Source organism: Vespula vulgaris, chromosome 15 (genome assembly GCF_905475345.1).
Source record: "Vespula vulgaris chromosome 15, iyVesVulg1.1, whole genome shotgun sequence".
NCBI lineage: Eukaryota > Metazoa > Arthropoda > Insecta > Hymenoptera > Vespidae > Vespula > Vespula vulgaris.
In genome coordinates this window covers 1,149,389-1,172,500 of record NC_066600.1, presented here as the reverse complement: position 1 = coordinate 1,172,500, position 23,112 = coordinate 1,149,389, and the positions used below count along the sequence as shown (strand labels likewise).

The 23,112-nt window shown below is 31.2% G+C and overlaps 1 protein-coding gene across 4 annotated transcripts in view; it reads left to right on the top strand.

The window, feature by feature from the left end:
- Positions 1-22,757, top strand: part of LOC127069276 (GRAM domain-containing protein 2A-like) — a 40,739-nt gene extending 17,982 nt beyond the window's left edge. For 3 of the 4 annotated variants that reach the window (XM_051006078.1, XM_051006080.1, XM_051006081.1), the window contains 5 exons: positions 17,935-18,114; positions 20,174-20,327; positions 20,494-21,044; positions 21,556-21,817; positions 22,026-22,757. In XM_051006078.1, coding sequence (XP_050862035.1) covers positions 17,935-18,114; positions 20,174-20,327; positions 20,494-21,044; positions 21,556-21,817; positions 22,026-22,142 — 1,264 coding nt within the window. In that variant the 3' untranslated portion in view covers positions 22,143-22,757. The remainder of the gene's footprint in view (positions 1-17,934; positions 18,115-20,173; positions 20,328-20,493; positions 21,045-21,555; positions 21,818-22,025) is intronic. The other variant, XM_051006079.1, reaches the window with a different exon arrangement.
- Positions 22,758-23,112: the final 355 nt, after the last annotated feature.

Here is a 23,112-nt window from a genome sequence, read left to right as displayed (position 1 = left end):
ATTCATATATAAAAAGTTTACTATACAATTAATATATAATGTATGTATATATTTACATATATATATATATACATATATTGAGATAAATATATGAGAAAAATTTCAAACTATAAAATTGCAAAATCAGAGACTTTTTTTGCAATCTTAAAAAGAAAAAAACACGCATCCTGTATATCGTATAACATTCAATGGGACATTATGTCTTTACTTGATCGGATATATCTACTTATGTTTGTGATTATGTGAGGTACATATGTTCTTCTTGTAATAATTATTCATATTGCAACATCGTCTGATAAAAATATCGATAGATACAATTTTATATTCTATGATAATCTATGTATTTATTTTTATGTTTGTATGCGCATATATGACTGTGTAGAAAAACTGGTAATAACTAGCCTTGTTTGAAAAAAAAAAAGGAAAAGAATCGAGATCTTCAACGACGTTTTCGACGTATATCGAATGATACGAAGATTTTTTTCTAGTTTCTTATCGAAGTAAACACGACGCGAAGAAATAATGTATAATGTAAAAGTTTCGGAAGCAACGGGGTCAACTTTTTTTTATTATTTATTATTATCTGACATACGTAAAAGAATTTTTCTTTTTCCTTTTTTTTTTTTACCTTGGTTTTTCCTTTTCTTTTTTTCCAATACTCAATTCAAATACTCAACGCAATTCCTAATGGAATCATTTTTTTTTCGAACGATTTATATTTTCATCTTTCATTGCGATCATTAATATTAATATTGGTTGACATAGTAGTTTATATTAAAATTAATTTGTAGATATTAGTGTTAATTCGATATTAATTTTCTTTTTATGACAAATCGTTAGGATAATGAATAATAAAAATAATGTTCAGATGATAAATATCCGTACTAAGAAACTCTTGAAGGATGATTAAAGTTCATTTTAAAATGTCGATCTATTTGTACAAGCAACGATATTTATAATGGCTAACTAATTATATTAAAGGAAACGATAAGATATGAAGTTTAAGTATAGAAAGGATGATAAAGGATTAGAAGGGTACGGTTTATATAACATCGATGTAAATTACTTCTATCCCTTATTATACTTAAATACTAAGTAGCGTCATAAATGAAAAATCTGATGGTTTAAAATGTTCTATTTTCGTCTAAGAACTCCAAGATATACATTGATCGTATTTGTTTTTGCACAGATCGGAGGGAGAGAATCAAAATTTTTTAGATGAGGCCAAAAGATCTAAGATGATTTAAAAAGAAAAAAAAAATAAATTACTCTCTTTTACGAAACTTCTTCTTAGATTTTCTTTTTTTTTTTTTTATCAATTATAAAACTACAAGATAGATTCGTAGGATTAGATAATTGTAAAGATTAATTAAAAAAATCTCGAAGAAGAGTGATCGATTTTTTAAATCATTTAGGAACTTTTATATTTATTCTGTATTTATCTCTTGAATCGTAAAAAATTTCATTTAACCAAATAAGAAATTTGATTAGAAATAACTTGCTAAGTTTTCGATTTAATCTCCTAAGCGTTTTCATATGTAATTATAATAGGATTTCTACTGGAAATATTTCGACGTTCTTAACAGATCTGAGATATTGATTTCATGTAAAAAAAAAAAAGAAAGAAATTTTAATTTACAAACAAATAAAAAATAACAATAAAAATTTCTTATCGAAACTTAATTGAAAATCTATTTGTATGCATTTTCAATCTAATCATCTAAGCGTTAACGTAGCAACAACATTCCTGGTATAAAAAATATTTTAATAGATTTATTTGCTTAGCATAGATCTGATCTATATAGATCTAATCTAAACGATTATAATGGAAACAATTATAAAGCTATTATGTACATTTTCCGATCTAATCATTTATAAGTTTGAACATAGTAAAAGTATTTTTAGTATGCAAATATCAAAACATTGCAACAGATGTGTCTAGACGTTGGCCCAATATACATATATATATATATATAAAATTAAAAATAGATTTAATCTTTCTAAACTTCAACTATTATGTACATACAAATTTAATATGTCACATATACCATATGTACATTTAAAATACACACACATATATTTTTAACGTAATAATATTAATGCCAAAGTTAGATACATATTTGATATTCGAAATTTTAAACTCTAACTAAAATTAAAACTAAGTAAAATACAATGCGCATATACATCGATTTATTTATATTTAACTTAGGAAGGGCAAGGCCAACGCATTAGACACAGATGTAATCTTTCAAATTCCTAACTAAAATTCTTATTGAAATCTCTTAAACGCGTGTAGATAATAATACTGACATTTAATCTATTAATATCGAGGCCGATAGGTCTTTTAAATTTCTACTAAAATCCTCATAAAAATACAATAAAAAAGGAAGAAAAATTTATGGATTAAAACACGAATAAACTTGGGAAGAGAATGATGGGAAAAAAAAGGAAAAAGAAAAAAAAAACAAATTAGGCGCGGATTGAATTTTTTTAAATGTCATATTAAAATACTCATAAAAATTATTCAAAAGGCATATGTATAATTACGGTATTAATCTACGAAGGACAAAGTCAAAATTTCTTTCTTTCAACGTTTCTCTTTATTTTTTTGACAAAGATAAAGAATTTCCGTATATACCAAAGGCGATAGAGAAAACGCATGCGTGTCTTCTTCTTCTGATTTCTCTTAGTGAAGAAAAATCAAAGAAAGACAGAGAGAGAGAGAGAGAGATAGAGAAAGAAAGAAATAAATAAAGAGAGAGAGAGAAAGAGAGACAAGGAGAAGTAGAATGAGAAGGAGAAGGAGAAGGGATATGATATTAGAAATGGTGGGAGAATGAAACGACGTGGTGGGAGTTAGAAGGAAGGCGGTATAGGCAAAAACAAGAAGAGGAAAGGGAAGGTATCGAGCGAGTACCGAGTAACAGACTCGACTCGAGGCGATTTGACGGGAGGACGCGGAGAGAAACGGACCGTGTGCGGAGCGTGGTGCGGAGCCAGGAACAAAACGGAACGAGACGGGAACGGGAACGGGAACGGGAACGGGAACGGGTACGGGTACGCGGCAGTATCGTAGAGAAGACACGCTACGATCGCGTCGTCCGTTTCCTGTGTGACCGTTCTCTATTTCTTAATTTCTTTTTAATTTTTGCTTTTGTTTCCTTACTTCAATTCCTATCGAAATCTCTTTTCTTTTTCATCCTTTTTGTTTTGATTATTTTCTTGAAAAATAATTCGTCAAAAAAGAAAAGGAATATAGATATATGTATAGGTACGCATGCACGTCTGTATGTTCGTACATATATACATATATGAAAGTTTTAAAAAGATCACAGTGAAATGATAATAAGAAACCGAGCTAATATCGTTACTATCTCGATACTTTTCTTCTTATATTTATATATTTGATTACATTGATTGTTGACACATTATTATTGTTATTATTATTATTATTGCCGTCTCCTTGCTCGTATAACAGAACCGAGCTAGTGCGTGACCGGCATCAAGTTAATTTCGGATATATTCCTAAGGGAAGTTTTAGATCGTTACGTAGCGACCACCACCAAGATCGATCGATACGCGAAGGGCATCGGCCGAAGCCGCGTTGTATACATACATACACATACACACATATATATATACAAACATACGTACATACAGTCACACTTACATAAATACTTAGTTAGGGTAAGGTCAGAGAAAAGAATGAAAAAGAAAGAGAGAGAAACCAAACGAAGTGGTTGAAGTCTGATCAGGAAGAAGGAAGAAGAAGAAAGAAGATAAAAAAAAAGGAAGGAAGGAAGCAAGAAAAGGATCGATCGATCTGGTACACGCGACAACGTTTTCCTCGTTACGTATCGACTCGTATTTTTCCCCCTTTTGTCCTGGTCGGCTTGGCAACCACCCTTACTGCTGATATACCTCGGTTAAGCGTCGTCGCCATCAACGACGGCAAAGACAACGATAACGACTACAACGACGACTACAACGACGACTACGACGACTAGGATTTCGTCGGTTTTCTTCGAAAGGAACAGACGAATTTGATCGTTGTATTATTCGTCCTTCGAAATTCGTCATCGTCGAATTCAAAATTGATTAATACGAAAGTGTTGTGTGTTGTGTGTAAAAAGATTCAGTGCCTTCACCGATGTGTCCTTATCGATTAAGAAGAGAGAACCGTCCGATCGATCGTTGAAAGATCGATCGATCGATCGATCGATCCTTGATAAAATATTTCGGCTTAAGGAGAGAGGCTTTAATCTTTTCCTTTTTTTTTTTCGTTGTTCGTTCGTTCGTTCGTTTTTTTCTCTTTCTTTTCCTTTTTCTATTTCGGTCATCTAATCCGTGAAAGACATTTTTTTTCGAGAGGATTATTATCGATTTAGAAACACAAGTTTTCTAACACTTCCGAAAGAAGAAGCTCTCGGTAAGAAGCGAGGGCAGATGAATGGGAGAAGAGACGATTACAACGAAAGAACCTATAATGCTTTGCTTCGTGCAAGGTTTTACGGGGCGGGAGGATTCAAAATTACGTCGATCTAAAAGGTAAAAGTTTGTTCTTTTTGTTTCCTTTAAGATTTCTTTTCGTTATTCGTAAAAGCTAATAATGATCTTTATTCGTTAGAATTGTATATTTATTTTTCGAATTGATACAAGAGATACTTATGTATTCGTTGATTAGGCCAAAATTTTATTTTCACATCGAATATTAATAATTATATATAAGAAGAGCAAGATGTAGTTATCATACTACAATAATTTAGTATAATAATTATATTATATACTTTCATTTTAATCATTGCTACGATCTTACGTATCACGAAATAATTAATTTAGTTAATTATAAAATAAAAATTGCAATACTTTTATTTTGATAGAAATAATGAATTATACCGATGTGATTAATCATAATGATCATCGTTATCATCGTTAACGTCATTATTTTTATTATTAGAAATTTTGCTCTAGATTTTGTTTGTATCGTCGATTAAAAAGAGACACGCGCTTCTCAAAGCGAAAAGTAGGGGAAGTGAATGCGCCATAAAGAAGGTCGTAGCACGTGCTTTATCGCATTGTCGAATAAGAGAGAGATTCGATGAGCGACTCGCTTTCAAGCTACGAACCGCTTCGTGTCCGGTCGCGTGTTTTCTTATTTGGGTCACAGACTCTAGTTTAGAGATGTAACTAGTACGAACATATGGTGATACGGAGAGATCATTGGAATCCATCTTGTTATTTGACATTCCCCCCTTATTTTCCAACGGGATAATATCCTTCGAAAAAAATGCATCTTTCTTTTTTTTTTTTTTTTCTTTTTTTTCCCTAAGTTTTTACGCATGGGATCTTTCGTTGTCATCGCAGAAATTTTCAAACGCGATGAGTAATCGATAAGGATTTTAATTGATTAATTAAATGATTTTTTGTTCTCTTTTCTTTTTTCTTCTTCTTCGAATCGTAAAATTTGATTAGGTGTAATTTAATTAGATAGAAAAAGTATACTTCGAATTCGTACGATTTTAGTTATTCTAGTCTCAATGTTATTGTTGTTATTATCGAGTCCACGTGTGCCAGCAATTTTCTTTGTTCTTTTGTCAGCCAATAGACTCGCTCGAGTTTAGATCTGACTAATGCTCGAATTTGAGAAGGAACTTAAAAGAAGAAGAAGAGGTAGAAAAAGAAGAAATTCTCAAATACCTATTCTATCAATTAAGTTTCTTTGTATCTTTTCGATGGATCAATTTAGAGGAGAATAATTTTTATTTCATATTTTCATTCTTTTTCATATTCGAAATATTTCATTTATTATCAATTCGTGTCGTATGATGAAAAATATCTTTATATTTTTCTAATAACTTATAAAGTGGATTATCTAATTTTATGATCATAAATAATAACTATAGATATTAAAATTTTTCATTTTGTCTTAGCTTTTAGCTTCGATCCGAACGTTTTTGATGATACGTAAAAGATATATAACACGCAAGAAAAATTCATTGTCGACAAATGTCATTGATAATGCATAATACGTCATTATTCGATGAACGAGTCTCTCATTAAAAATTTTCCATTCTATTCGTACAACATGCAAAGATGTTACATACATATTATATCGCTTCTATATTATTATTCCTTTTATCCTTTAATTATAAAAATTTTTAACCAGCTACTATCGCGTTTGCATATAATTACGAATTGACCTCAGATTCAATGACTTATAATCGAGTCGATTATTATGAAGATGTTCTAAGTCATATTTTTTGTTTTGATATATTTGTTTCTTTTTTTTTTTTGACATGTGAATTAGAATTTTTTAAAAAGTTATTCTTCTCTAGTTGACAAGCTCACAAAAAAAAATATAGATGAACACAAAATATGTTTCAAAAAGAAAAAAAAAATATATATATATGTATTGAGATGTAATCTGTAATTTAATTAATAGTTTTAAGAATAAGCAAGAAAAATCTCTAGAATTTATATTATTTGTATCATCTTCGTTTAACGTTCTACCAAAAATAAAACGTCGAGTATACGAGTTTAAGATAATAATCAAGTTGACCCGGGATTACAACGAATGAAGAGAATAAGTATGTGCGAGCATTCAAATCATTTAAAATCCTCGAATCAATAACGACTCGTTCTCGAAAGGATACACTTCGAGTCTGTTAAATCAATGACGACGATTAAATTTTCAAGTTGGACATTTATATTTTGATAATTTTCAATATTACTTTCTGGCTAATAGTATGGAAATTAATTTCAGATTTTAGCAATCTATATCTCTTTCAGATCATCTCGGATCATATTAAATCATAAAATTACCATAGTGGTTCTTAATCTATAAAAAAAAAAAAAAAAGAAAGAAACCATGTACGTATGAATCGAATATTTATCGTAAAATTGCAATTAACGATTGGCGCAAATAAATTGATATAATTAATCGAATAGTTATTTTTATCGTAACTTTTTTTTTTTTTTCTTTTTTTTTTTATATATATAAAAATTCTTCTAGGATTCCATGAAATTTCTTTATCGAATAGAATTTATATCACTGAAGGAATATATGAGTACATGTTGCAAATAAGATAGATAAGTACTCCTTTACGTAGCGCATACATCGTTGCACTTTTTATATCCTATATAAAAGTACAAACACACGCATACACACTCGTGTTTTATCACGTGAAAGTACGAGATAAGAGATGTAAGAATATCTTCATTTAACGTCGAACGAAATATCTAACATTTTCCTCTTGATACTATACCATGAATCGTACTTATATATTTAAATTATAAACATAGAAAATTGTATTAATATTTAAGTAATAAAAATAGAAACTAATTGGAGAAACAAACGAAAGAAAATTAAATTTAATACGGTACAAAAGTTTACGATATCTTACGGTACCATGAATCCTACGTACATACATATTTACATAAATTAAAAAGAAGAGGGATGATAGATATAGATTAAAAAAAAAAAAAAAGAAGAAGAAGAAATAGAAAAAAGCACACGAAAAAACGATATGAATTTTTTTTCCTTTTATTTTACTTTTCCACACTCTCGAAGATTATTATAATGTCCTAATTTCGTACAAAGAAAAAAAAAAAGAAAGAAAAAAATAAGAAAAAAAAAATAGAAAGAGAACTATCCAATAGAGATAGAGAACGAACGGAGTATCCTAATTAATTAATGGTGGTTAGAGATATAACGACTTTCGTTAGTGATGATAAAATATCATTTCAATGCGTTTAGAGATGGTTTCCAGTGGCGTATTTGTCGGGAGAGTAGCGATGGACGATTTAATGAGCGACCGTTTGAGGCAGAAGTACCGCTAAACTCGCTTCTACGACGGCGGTCGGGGGAAGGCCGTCTTTTAGAACATCGACCTCGCGAACAGCAAGTCGTGGAAGTCATGGCAGCTGCCGCCCCTTCGTTGCCTTGCCACTTGCTCTCTCTCTCTCTTTTTCTCTTTCTTTCTTTTTTTCTTTCTCTCTCTTTCTTTCTTTCTTTCTTTCTCTCCCTCTTTCTCTGTCTTTTTCTCTTTCTTTCGTTCGTATGAGTTATTCAGCGTACATACCGTGTTAAAGTATAATACGATCGACGTAACTCCCGTTCTCTTTCTTCTCGATTCGAGTCATACGAAAAGTTCCTAGCTCGAGAATGAAAAGTTCCTAGGTATCGAGATACGAGGAACCGTTTCAAAACGGTTCCCGATATTTTTTTCTGTTTCTATTTTTTTTTCTTTTTTTTTGACGTATTTTAACATGAAAAATACGTCGAATGGAAGGAGAAAAAAATTTCACGAAGTAAGTTCCCCTCCTTCGACGGGGAGGTTTTTCCTTTTTTTTTTCTTTTTTCTTTTTTTTAATATCTGACAATAAATCAGTTGGATCGATAAATCTCGATTAGAAAAAAAAAATCTGATCGATATTTAAACGATCGTTTGTATAACTCTTCCGTCTCTCAATCTGTATATTAAGATCTATCCGATAGAAAAATCTGTATCGAAAGTATGATTAATAAGATGAAATATTCGCCAGTTTATATCTATGATAGGATGAAAGCACGAAAATAGATCGAAATGGTTCAGTGCCGTTGCTAGTTCTTCTTAGTACCCTACTAATTCTATTCGACTGTTTAAATAAAATTCTTTACTTTATATAATTGATTACATTTTTTATCTTCAATTATCGTCAGCTGTTCATTAGTGCTAATTGCTATTTGCCGATAAAATTTGTTTCTATTATGATCATAATTGATTGCTATTTGTTCATAACGATTATTAAAAATTACTTTAAAACGATAAGTGTGATGTTAATTAAGTTTATGAAATAGTTGATCAATATGTCAGTCTATGGTATAGTTTAGTCAATGATTGTCGAATCACATTCGGTATGTACACACGCGCGCGCATAGAGAATTGAAATCATAAGCTTAAAAAACATTTTTTGTTTTCTATTTTCTTTTTTTTTCAAATCTGTTTCGATGTTATGTATAAGCTGAGCGGATTAGTTTTAAACGTTTAGTTACCCGTGAGCCATACTAATACTAACTACTTCGTTTAATCTAACGAAAATCAAGTACTTATTGAACTTGTTCATAGTTCGGGTCAAACGGAGCATTGGAGTTAATTAACAGAGTTAGCGAGTTAAGTGTATTACGATGAGTATATGATATTTAGAAGAAAAATCTATTACGACATATATATATATATATATATATACATACATACATACATACATACATATATACGTAAATATATAAATACGTACATCTATTTTCGATGATATCGTTAAAATCCTTTTGAAAATATTATACTTGCTCTCTTTCACTCTCTCTCTCTTTCTCTTCCTCCCTCTCTCTCTTTTCTCTCTCTCTCTCTAACTCTTTCAAGTGTTTTTTCCTCGAAGCGAAGTTATTTCGTTATCAATATGGTCGACCTTGAGAATTTCCTTCTCGCAAATTCAACGTTATATCTATCAGTGAATAAAACGCATCCTTGAGTACTTGTCTATTTCTCGATGAAATGTTGGATAAGTATGATCGAATAATAAAATAAAAAATAACGCACGCGCGTGTATACGTATACGTGTGTGTATGTATGTTTGTATCTTTCTCTCTTTCTTTTTACGATCGTAATTGCCCTTGAAAAATAATATCGAAAAATCAAATGAAATTTCATGGTTATCATTCTCAAGGAAAAGAATCGAACGAAATTGATACGAAAGCGTAGGTGTTCGATACTTTTCCTACGCTCGAGTTGTTCTCAGAGAAAAAGACAGACAGAGAGGGAGAGAGAGAGAGAGAGAGAGAGATGACCTTCTCTGCTCGCTGACCTCTTTACTTAATGGATTTTGCGGGCAACCTCTGCAAAGTCGAACGATATATAAACTATCTCGGTCTTTCTATCCCGATTATCCCATTTATTATTTCCCTTCGTTCGAGCCGAACCGAAAACCTAATTCTCTTGAAACCATGTGCCAGTAACATGTCTATATATATGTGTATGTGTGTGTATGTTTATATATATTTCTTTTTGCAAGAACACGTAACCATTGCGAAAAACGATCTATAATACGTATATATATCTATCTATCTATCTATCTATCTATCTATATATATATATATATATATATATATATATATATATATATATATGTATGTATGTATGTATGTATGTATGTATGTATGTATGTATTATTTCGAGTTAAAGAATCTTTAATAAAGAAACGAAAGAAATAGTAACGAGGACTTGATAAGTATACATACGTATGCATTAAACGTATCCTTCGATTCTCATCTATGTATGTATATAGGTACGTACGTATGTAGGTATGTATGCATGTGTTTGCGTATGATATCTACAGGGTAGACCCAAAGTTTCTAGGTAGCAGTTTAAAGAAAGAAAACAAAAAATAAAACTCTCAGGCGACTTTAAAAATCGATTATTATAATTATTTAAAAGCAAAAAATGTATATTTACCTTTTACTTTTTGTTGAGATCGTAAGGATTATTTAATTGTTTGGAATTAATTTTTCTTTCGAAAATGACTTTTCAATGTCCATCAAAGATGAGAGAAATCAACAAAAGGAAAAAAAAATAGAAATAAAAAGGAAGAATTTAATTACGTAAGAAAGCACTTTTCTTAATCATTCGTTCTTTTCTTTCTGCCTTCTTGAGTACACTGTCGATATTTGTTGGTAATATTCTTACATCGATTTTTATCGATGTACTGATAATTTATTCGACGTTTCATCAAGCGATAGATATACGTATGAAAACGATCATGATATGTTCCCGTTATGTATCAATTAGTTTCATCGATCGTTTTGCGATGACTTTCGTTTTATTTATTTCTTTATTTTCCCCTTCCTTTTTTTTTGTCTTTCCTCTCCGCGATAAAAATCGTGAGTAATTAATTCGTTCGATCGATTAGCATTAGAATAATTCGATGAATAGATGATACAGTTATTTTACTTTCAACAAACGAGATTGACAATTTAAAACGAACGTTTTTATTATTTCTATAGATTTACCGTTCTTTTTTCTTTTCTCTTTTTTTTTTCTTTTTCTTTTCTCTCTTCTAACTTCGATCGTACTAAATTCGCACATCGTATAGTATATAGGTATACGTATAACTCGAACTTTGCGATCTCGTCATCGTCACCGGAAATGAACGATAATGCTCGCTATTACGTTATGCGATACTCGTGCGTACATAGTCACTGTTCACTTCGCAGTGAATATATAGGTGATAGAAATACATCTGTTTTTTTTTTTTTTTTTTTGAAAAAAATAATAAAAAAAAACGAACAAAAGAAATCTACGTGCCCCATCGTTTTTATATCTCGTGCAAAAATTTGTGCCTATGCTGCGATAATGATCGTTCGTTGTTCAAAAAAAAAAAATAAATAAAAATAATAATAATAATAATAATAATAATAAAGGAAAATAGAAAAAAGAAAGAAAAAAGCACCGAAACAAAGAGAAATGAAAAATATCTTAAGATCGTCTATTTTCGAAGAGACAAACTTGCGTTAGAAGAGAAGTTCAAAGGCCGACTATTATTATCTAAAAGAAGATAGTGGGATCAACTAGAGACAATGACCCCGTTTCAATGATTATCAGAGTTCAAAAGTGAGCATGCGAGAAGAAGATGTTAATATCATACATATATACATATATACGTACGTCGTTTATTATAGTAGAGAATGTGTGCTAATATTTGAAAGGCAATTTCTCCAGGAAGGAAGACCGTATAAGATCCAATCGAATCGGATCATCGACCGAATATTAATAATATTTACGAATTATTTCTTTTTATCGTTTTTACTTTTATGTCTGTTCTTCATTTTTTCGACACTTCAAGAAGAAGGAAGCACGGTCGCAAAACAGGAAATACCGGTATATGCTCTGATTAATTCAAAGTCGATCGCCTCGTTTCGCGATGATTAAAAATAATTATTATTGGGTGGGAAGAAGAGCGTTGAAAAATTAGGCTAATTGTATTGATCTATCGAAACATCGATTGCTAAACTAAGTGTTCTTATTTGTTTGGAATGTATTACGCTTGATTTGAAAAAATAAGAAAGTGAAAGACTAGGAAAAGCAGGGTGAATGGAAAAGTATATTGATGATATGAGAGAGAGAGAGAGAGAGAGAGAGAGAGAGAGAGAGAGAGAGAGAGAGAGAGAGAGAGAGAGAGAGAGAGAGAGAGAACGAGTTCGAATTTAAAGTCGAACTATCGAGAGGTTTATGGAGGTCGAGTGCAAGCACGTGTTACTTAGAAAATGCTCGCTTTTCAAGTGCCTACGCTTGCTACGCTTTTATAAGTATGCACAAATTTTCTGAATAATTTTAAGAATCAGTCACACGTTTTTTCAAGACTGTTTATGCTAATTTCCTTTTTTCCATCTTTTTTCTTGCAAATTATAATGATAAAAACCTGACTACGAAGTCTGAAAAGTCTCGAAGAAGAGTGATTGATTTCTTTTCTTTTTACAATAACTCGGGAACTTTTGAACCACCCTGTATATATACTTTAATTAATACAATTATTTTAATTTTCTTTTTTAACGATTAACGTATTATAAGAAATAGACGAAAAGTAGAAAAAAAATAGTCTAGAGAATAATTCATCAATGTCTACGAGTCTACGGTGTAATTCGTCAACGATTGTCGAGTCACACTCGACACGAATTTTGTCGACCGCTACTCGACATGCGCTTTGTCGACCGCTACTCGACATGCGCTTTGTCGACCGCTACTCGACATGCATTTTGTCGACCGCTACTCGACATGCGCTTTGTCGACCGCTACTCGACATGCGCTTTGTCGACCGCTACTCGACATGCGCTTTGTCGACCGCTACTCGACATGCATTTTGTCGACCGCTACTCGACATACACTTTGTCGAGTCACACTCGACATTCGTAAATATCTCGATTTAAATGATCGACAACTAATCGAATTGATTCTTACATTGATTAACGATTTCGTAGACTCCTTAAGAAAAAAATGAATCATTTTGTTCTACGTGCGTACGATTACAAAACAGAACATCTCATCGTTGACGTATGTACTACCTATTCTATAATCAATTCGATTGATACAGACGAGCTGCATTTGGAAACGGACCGATAGATGGTATATTGAGATAGGCTCGCTCAGCGCATAATCGAGCCATCGTTTTTTATTCTTCTTTTCCTTTTCTTTCTTCTCCGTTCTTTGGCTTCTTAAAAGAACGGTCGATCGATCAATATCAGAATAAATTTGTTTATTGCACGGCGACAAGTAGTTGCGTTAAATTCAATTCTCTCCATTGTATTGTCGTGGTAATTCTCTTTTTTACTCGTATGCTAATTGATTTTTTTTGTTTGTTTCTTCATTTTTTTTTTCTTGGAATAAATCTGAATAAGTATATAAGATTCGGGATATCGTATTTCGTGTTCGTTCTTTCTTATCGTTAAGTCAACGCATGCATAAGTAGGTATATGGCCAATTCGTCTCTTTTCAGTTATTTTTCTTCCGTTTTACTGTTTCTCCTTCTCCTTCTTCTTCTTCTTCTTTTTCTTTTTATTCGTATTCTTCTTATTCTTCTCCATAACGTTGTACAAACGCTGTATCCACGTGCATGCGTTAAACGCGGAGCGTGAATTCTAAAAATAATGCAAACGCGCTTAGCCGACCGCGTAAGATCCATGCTTCGTACAGAGTTAGAAATTTTGTCGACATCTTCAAATCTTTGAATTCATTTTCTAATGATTTCTTCTCTCTTCTTTTTCTTTTTCTTTTATCTCGTTTTAAATTTAAATTTTATATATATATATTTTATATATATATATATATTCCTCGATGTAGGTGGGAAGTCAGAGTTAATCGTCTAAAAGATAAAATCAAAGGTTGTTTATCATTATAATGTTAACTCGACGATAAATCAATATAATATTAAATATATTTGATTAAAAATATTATAATTGAAAACAAATTGCGAATATATTTAAGAAAAGATATTATACGATATTTTGTTTCCAATAATTATTTAATTAATATAAGATAGATACGATAAAAGAACGATATAAGTTGACAAATCTTTCAAAGAAATCTCGCAGATTTTTATCACCGAGAATATCGATATATATCGACAAATACGACCTTTTCAGGAATGATCGATGTACCGAAGCTCTTCCAACTCGTAAGATTGATCTAGGAACAAAAATGATAGATAGATAGAGAGAGAGAGAGACAAATACATTAACTAGAAAAGATTATAAATTGTAGATCGAAACAGAACACATATACATACACATATACGTACATAAATGTATAAATACATACATATATATATATATATATATATATATATATATATATATATATATCGATCAATATACTTGTTTACATCTTCGATTATCTGTCGTCCATTCTTCGCGTCAATATAAACACGATCCTTGGAATAAACAAAAATGTATTTTTTCTTTCTCTTAAAAGAAAGACAAAAGTAATCATTTATGTTAACATACGCGTACTTAATAAAACGATGATGAGGTCGAGGCCTACCTGAAACATATCAAAAGAAAACGCTTCGGGAATTTGTTTTGAAAATATTTGGAAATAGAAACTTAAATTGAGCCCGAAAGATATTTCTTTAAGTTTCGTTATTACAATCGATTTATTTCGGGAAAAGAAAAAAGAAGAAAAGAAGAAAGATATTTATTTTTCATTCTCGCTGAGAGTGTTGCATTTGGAAAATATTTTCAAACGTAAAAACATAAATCGTGCTTCGAAAATATTTCACGTCAGTTTTTATCAACGATTTATTTCTTTTTTTTTATTCTCCTTCCTTGCATATTTCTATGCGTGTGTGTACATATATATGTATATATATATATATATATATATATATATGTATATATATATATATATATGTTATTATATATATATATATGCACCTATGTATATACGGAAACAATGTGAAAATTTGCGACATTGTTTTTTTTTCTTTTTTCTTTCTTTTTTTTTTAATGTAATAAATGTCACTTTTAAAGTGAGTAGGAAAAAGCAGTAAATTTATCAAAGTGCGACAGTATATACAGTCTACCTAAAGTGTTTCTAAATGATATTAAAAACTAATTCTTTTTTTTTTTCGTTCAAACTTTTTTTTTTATAAAATTACAAACTCAGAAACTTTTAACTCCTAATCTCAAACAATAAATTATAATCTATATAAAAAAGATCTATAATATAATTAATATTACATAATCAACCTTTCTCAATCAGTTGTCAGTTGCATCGATTAATAACTGCACTGCGTAATGGAAACACGTACGTTGTTTCTATTTTTTATTATAAAAATGTGGGCGGAAACGGTTTCACATTTAATCGTGCTTTATCACTAATCACAAGTACATTCCAATTAAACAATAACAACCGCATTTTTTTACTTGCATTCCATTTAATACGAGAAAAAAGAAAGAGAGAGAGAGTACGTGTATTTTCAAAAAAGAGGATAGAAAATCTAAACAACAGTTATTGTGCCTCGAACGTTGCACAGACGTAGACTGAGCATATCATCTAAGTATTTCTTCTTAATACGTGTATCTCTCTCTCTATATATATATATACGTATATTATATATTGCATAAAAATTGATAAAACTTGTCGATAATTCGGTCGTATCTAGTTCATGACGTCATTTAACGTCCTTCGAAAGAAAGTCTAGGAAGAAGAACACCTGGTGTATCTTAATAATGTAAGATAAATGTTATGGACAATGACGAAGGAAGAAAAGGGGTCAGAAAAAGTAAAAAAGAAATGGAGAGAAAGAAGCTAGAGTTATTAAAACCTATAGGAAAGGATACGGGAAAGGCAATCGATTTTTTAGAGACGTCGTGACCGCCACGTGATATAAGATAATCACAAGTATTAGTAATTTTATATATACATATATATATATATATATATTTATGTATGTATGTATGTATGTATGTATGTATGTATGTATGTATGTATGTATGTATGTATGTATGTATGTGTATGTGTATGTGTATGTGTGTGTGTGTGTAAATAATTATTATCATGCAGGGTGTGTCCAGTAATCGCAGATATTTGAATTGATCGATCATTTTATCGATTTAGATCGAATGATGAAATATCTCTCAACTCAAATTTTGTACATCCTTTTCATGTATTTTATTCTTTTTTATCGTTTACCTTTTATTTATTTATTATTTATTTATTTTTATTGTCCATCTATCTTCTTTTTCATATTTTTATTTCGTTCATACAAGAAATGTAATCATTCGTTTGTCGTAACAGTTTGTAATTGTAGTATGAAATTGATGATTGAATTTAACGAAATGAAGATATATAAATGAGAAGATTATTAAAACTTTTAATGAATATTCGATTGTTCGAGAGAATGAATTTCCTTAATTTTTTTCTTTTTCTTTTTTTTTCTTTTCTCTCTATCGACTTTACGATATTGTAAAGTGAATAAACCAAGTGATATCGTACCACCTTGAGAAGTTTGGTGGGAGTTAAAAAGAATGCGTAGAGGAAATTAATGATTAAGAAGGTCAAGAGGTCGAGAGGACGAAGGTGGTGGATGTTTTCTTTTTTTTTTCCTTTCTCTCTCTCTCTCTCTCTCTCCCTCTCTTTTTCTTTCTATGTATGTATGAGACATACGAGTCGAAATCGAGTCAGTCTTATATCCCGGCTGGTCCGTGGAAGGCTGAATTATAAAATCGCAGTGTCTCGTTTCTAATTCTTTACGTTTTACATATCTAGTTTTTCCATCTTTTTTTTCCTTCCTCTTTCTTCTCTCTAACTTGCAATTATAATCCATCGCGCGTTCTTTTTCTTTTTTCGTAATTTCTTTTTTTTTCCCTCGTCAAAATCAATCACCGTTGATCGGTGAAATAGTTGTTAGTGTTACTACTTAGTATATTTATCATCGTCGCACACCCCGTACAAAATGAGTTTCATATTTATCGCGCGTTTAGTAATGAAAACATTAGGAGCAAGAGTTCGATCATCGAGAAGAACGATGTTTAAAAAGTGCCGATACGAACGTGGCTTTTATTAATGGCGACGATAAATTTCTCGGAATCTTAATATAAACGAGAAATATCCTTTGTTAGGTATTAGAAATAATTAGATTCTCGCGTCGATTGTTGATAGGTGACAATTAACGTTTGAGATAGAAATTGTGGATTGGAGAATTCGGAGTTTCTTGTTTTTCTTTCTTTTTTCTTTTTCTTTTTCCCTTCCCTTTTAAACATAATAAATTTTTCGTCGGACGATCTTTGTGACTAATAATAAGAATGATGGAGTTCGAAACACGAGCTTTGATAGATCTGTGTCTATCATCTGGTACAATAACGAGAGCAAGGTAATAACCCATTAAATCGATCTAATAATTATTTAAACAAATAATTCAATATCGATATCGATTAAAATCGTAATTAAATCGAATTTCATCTATCTCGATTGCATCGATAGAAAGGCGTGTTTTAATATTTTCTAGATAATTTCTAATTCAACATTGTTGAATCAATCTCTCGTACATATGCATAATCAAATCGAACTTTATGATATTTTTTAACAACAACAACAACAATAATAATAATAATAATAATAATAATAATAATAATAATAATAATAATAGTAATAATAATAATAATAATAAAAATAATAACAACGATAATAATGATAGCAACAATTTTATTATTATTATTATTATTATTATTATCATCATCATCATCATTATTATTATTATTTAAAATAAAATTATTTCACAAATGTTATCTCGTTCACATTGATAAAAAGACACCGTTAATGCTACAATAAAAAAAAAAATTTCTAATCAACGTTAACAGATAACTAAGATCGATAATAAACGATAATAAATATTGTTGTACATTATTAGGTCTGCGGGGTCCATAGGAGCACGTTCGGCGCCAAGTACACCGCTTCAATCTACTACGCCTGGGGTACCGCAAACGGGCCAACAATCGATCAATCCTTCTCAGCTTACTGTTGTTGCCAATATCCAAGTTCCCCAACCACCAAGAAGTCCGAGTCATGCAGCACTGAGATGTAACGACAGGTAAAAAAAAAAAAAAGAAAAAGAAAAGAAATACTCATCGAAATACACTTGTTTATTCTTCAAAATGATCCATCGTAAGGATCGATAAGATCTTGGAATTCTGCGATAATGAAACACCTGTGTTCTTTCTTATAAAAACATTATTGTTATTATTTACACAGCTGACAAAAGTTGTTAGGGAATCGGAGGGAGAGGGGAAAGGAGAGTGACAAAAAATGTAAAATATATATATATATATATGTGTGTGTGTGTGTATATATGTATATGTATGTAAATATATAAAATCATCGTCATTCGGAAATTAGTCATCGATTTCGCAATTATTTACTTCCGTTGATCTCTCGATCGATTATCGAAGCAGAAGAATCAATTACTTTCTCTGATAATTGTCATTTGCGTTCATAAAAGTAGCAACAAAATTGGAGTTAAGATCGATGGATCGATAGATCTTCCTTAACTCGTAGATATAAATTGCCCATACTGCACCCTCGTTTCTCACTCACTATATCCTGTTTTTTTTTTTTTTTTTATTAACTATATCCTACTCATTTTTAATATAAAACACTTTTATCTCGGCTACCAAAAAGAATTCGTACATTGTACTTCTAATATTGTATTTTTTTTTTTTCTTTTTCCATTTCGTTTAAGTATGAACGATATCAATCGACGATCCGTTGATCTAGTTAGATAAAGTTAGGTCTTCTTCCACCTGCAACTCTCTCGATAAGCTTTACGGATGTCTCACTCGAATCGTGACATTGTGTCTTATCGAAAATTGTAAAGACAAGATCGACGGAACGCGAGTAAACGTTTTATAAATTGTTGAACGTACGATGATCGAGAACGAAGTTATATCGTTAGAGGCTCGTGTCGAAGTCGTCGAAGTCGTTAAATTAAAAGAATTTTTATGAGAAATAAAGTACGCGCGCGCGCGCGTTCGCGTGTGTTTTTTTGTTCAATTTCATTTCATTTCATTTCATTTCATTTCATTTTGTTGTTTTTTTTTTTCGATTCAGTGTCAATTTCGAATTTATTTCTTTTGGCGTATTCAACAAAAAAAAGAAGAGGATACGATAACAAAGGAAACGTTTTATTACTATTATAATAATCTTAATTGCTCTTTCGATTCAATTCGATTCGATACGGTTTGACCGATCAAATTTGAGACGACAAGATGCAAGGATTCAAGTTTGACGTTTGGAGCAACGATTTGTGGGGTGTTACTATAAGACCGAGAACCAGCAGATATAATTCGATATCAAGCAATATCAGCAAAACTTTTAATGAGTTAAATACTTTTATATTTTTATATGTCATTTCCTTTTATATATATATATATATATATATATATATATATATAAATTTAATATATACGGAAAGGTCAAAGTGTTAAATTTATTAATAAATCAAGAATATACGTGTATGTGTATGTGCAAATGCGTTTACGTGTCTCTACTATATTTATTGTTAGATATTGTTATCGATGAAAACAGGAAGTAACATTTATTTAACGTTATCACAATCGCATACTATTAAAATATATTTTGTTCTATTTTCTATGATCGATGTATTTGTCAATTCCATTGTTTTATAAGATATGGATCATAATCGACCTGACTCCAATATAATTTCCATTTCGTTGAGCATACATAATATACATATATATATATATATATATATATATATATATATATATATGTACATACTATTTTATACATATATTCTTTGCTAATATATAATAGCTATGTATATATACCAATGAATTATAAATTTTTTGATTAGCTATAACGATAAAAACCGAGTCGATAAAGCTTGATTACGAAAAAGCTATCAATATAGTTCCATTATAAAAGTCATTCTTGCGTTTCCGTGAAGAACATTAAAAATAAATCGTATTATTGGGTTATAGTTGCAAGGAGAAAGACCTTCAAAAAGAAAAGCTTGTCTCGTACCTACCATTCGTATATACCGACTAAATTATTTCATTTAATTAAAGTATAACAAAAGAATTATTTTTCTCTACATTTTCCTTATAATCATTTCTCCATTTGATTTTCAGTCAGCTATCAAAGCCATTGAGCAGGAGTACTCCATCGATGGCAGCCGGTGGTATTGTTCAGACACCGGCGAAGATCAGTAGATCTTCATCTAGATCCTCACCATCGTCTACCAGTAGTGCAAGACAAAAGAAATTTCATCGGCATTTTACTCAGGTACGATTAATAAATATTAATAAAAATGAAGATAATTTTATTACTACACATAAGATATTATTATCTTTGTGAAATTATATTATACATAAATATATATATATATTTTTTTTGCTATAAAATTTCATTGGGCCTAACAAAAGGACAGTTAATCAGTGCTAATATATAGTCCTCAAAATTTCGACATCAGGTAGCCGCGGATGAACGTGTATTAAACTACTACAGTTGTGCACTGGTGGGCGATATCCTACTTCAAGGTCACCTTTACATAACACCGAATTACTTCGCCTTCTATAGCAACGTTTTCGGTTACGTTACAAAGCTGTTAATACCAACGGCCTCGGTGTTGAAAATCAGTAAAGAGAAGACGGCTAAGATCATTCCAAATGCTGTTGCGGTAGCGACCGAGGATGAGAGACACGTGTTCTGTTCTTTACTATCGAGAGATTCGACCTTCAAACTGATGAAACAGGTTTGGGACGAGGCAATAATACCAAGAGCTTCACCGGACGTATTACCTCTTCCCGATGAGGCGAAATTATTACCACCGGATACGTTGCTGGTCGACGATTCGGAAGTTAATCCTGAGGAAGATGATTCGAGTATGTCAGAAAGTGGCACCGATCAAACCGCTTCAAGACCACCGACTGTTTGTACCGATACCGATGGTTTATCACCTACTATTTCTAGACCAAGTCATACTCCTGTTCCTAGTACCAGGTTGGTCTAATCTTTTTTTACGTTCATCTATTTCTCTATTTGTCCTTTTCCTTATTCTTTATACACACACAAACACACGCACGAAGAAGACACAAATATATCGTGCCTACACACTAGACCTACTTATTTCAAAACTACTTGTCAGTGATGCTAGACCTTACAGGATGGCTCCAAAGTTTGTAGATGATCTTTCAAAAAGAAATTAGAAGGAAAGTAAAAGCTGAAGGAGAGAATGTATCGTTCGTTCTCTTTCGAAACGTTTTAGATTAATTTTTGACGATATCTATGCTCGAGGAATATGAGTGATTAAATAAAAAATTAGTTTAAAATCGTTGACGTCGCAAAAGGAACTTTTGCTTGGGTCACCCTGTAGAACGAAGTAGGACACGAATTATTGGAAAATCTTTTACATTCCTTGACGTCGTCGACGGTGTTATACACTCGTTGTCGTTGTTGTTTTTTCTTTCCTTTTCTTTTTTTTAATTCTTCTTTCCCTTCTTGATTATTTTAGAGTGGATTCAGTGACACCATCGATACCGATCTCACCTAACAAATCTCTTGGTACATTTTTTGTTGGTGGATTGAAGCCCGGCACAGTAATCGCTATATTGGTTGTGGTCCTGGCAGCTTTGTATGTTTCGGCTGCGATGATGATGTTCCGCATCGATAGATTGCATACGGCATATCTAAATCATCCTCTTGTCTCACCGGAACATTTTACGCATGATCGACTCTTGCATTATCTCAATTCGAATCTCGATCAGATAGCTAAGGTAAATTTATATATTTCTAGTTTGTCACACTCAAAAGATACAAATATAATTAATAACATTTTATTTGTTACAAATATAACATAACATGTTAAATATTTAAACAATGTTTTAACATTCTCTATTTTAATTTTCTCTCTCTTTCTTTCTCTACCTTCGTCACTTTTTTTTTTCTTTCTTTCTTTCTGACTATATCTTTATCATTTTTTAGGTCCGGCAAAGTCTGCAAACATTGTCGCAACAATTTGTAGCAATGAGTCAAGCCGGTGAAAGAGGATCGGCAGCTGTATCCGGAGGACCGATAGAACCAGAAGATGCGCCAAGTTAGCCCCCGGGGTGGATAAATAATACTAATAATATCATTAAACCAAATAATTATACAAATACCCATCGCCTTGTTAGCGTATGAAACGTGTCTCGTTGTTTTCTTCATACGAGATGATTATGGCGATCACTGAATGATCATTGATGATAAAATATTATCGTTTAGCACCATTACGATTAGAACTTCCAACTATAAAAAACAACAACAACAAAACAAGAAAAAAGAAGAATGGGAGCGTGGGCGGGGGATGGGTGTTGACATTCGTAGGCAGTTTAGCCATAAAAAAGAAGAAGAGTGAATTTTTCGATTTTATGATGATTATATTCTCTCCTTATATATATATGTATATGTATGTATATATATATATGTATGTATGTATATGCTCTCCCCCATAACCCCCACACCACACCCATCACCGTCACCACGACAGTCCACTTCGCCTTTTATTTTTTCTTTACATTCTGGCGTTTTTTATCGTTCGTCGTTACTCGTAAATGGTTTTATTAAATAACTTAGAAAAATTGTTATGTATAGAGAGAGAGAGAGAGAGAGAGAGAGAGAGAGAGAGAGAGAGAGAGAGAGAGAGAGAGAGAGAGAGAGAGAGAGAGAGAGAGAGAACATTTTTTAATGAAAATAAAAATGACGAAATGACGAGTCGAAAGATGAATGAAAAAAAAGAGCAAAGAGTATGGAAGTAAATGGTGGTGCTTTTTAACGGCGAACGAAAAAAGTGTTTTATTTTTTATTTAAACTAGTCACGCGTAACCAAGGCTCCCTGGTGCGAAATAAAATACATATGAACAAAAAGATACAAAATATAAGTATATATCTATATGTATATGTATATATATATATATATATATATATATATATATCTGTACATATATATACATAAATGTATTTATATATATATAATATATATATATATTTACATATGTATATGTATAGAAAACTTATGTATATGCACTTATAC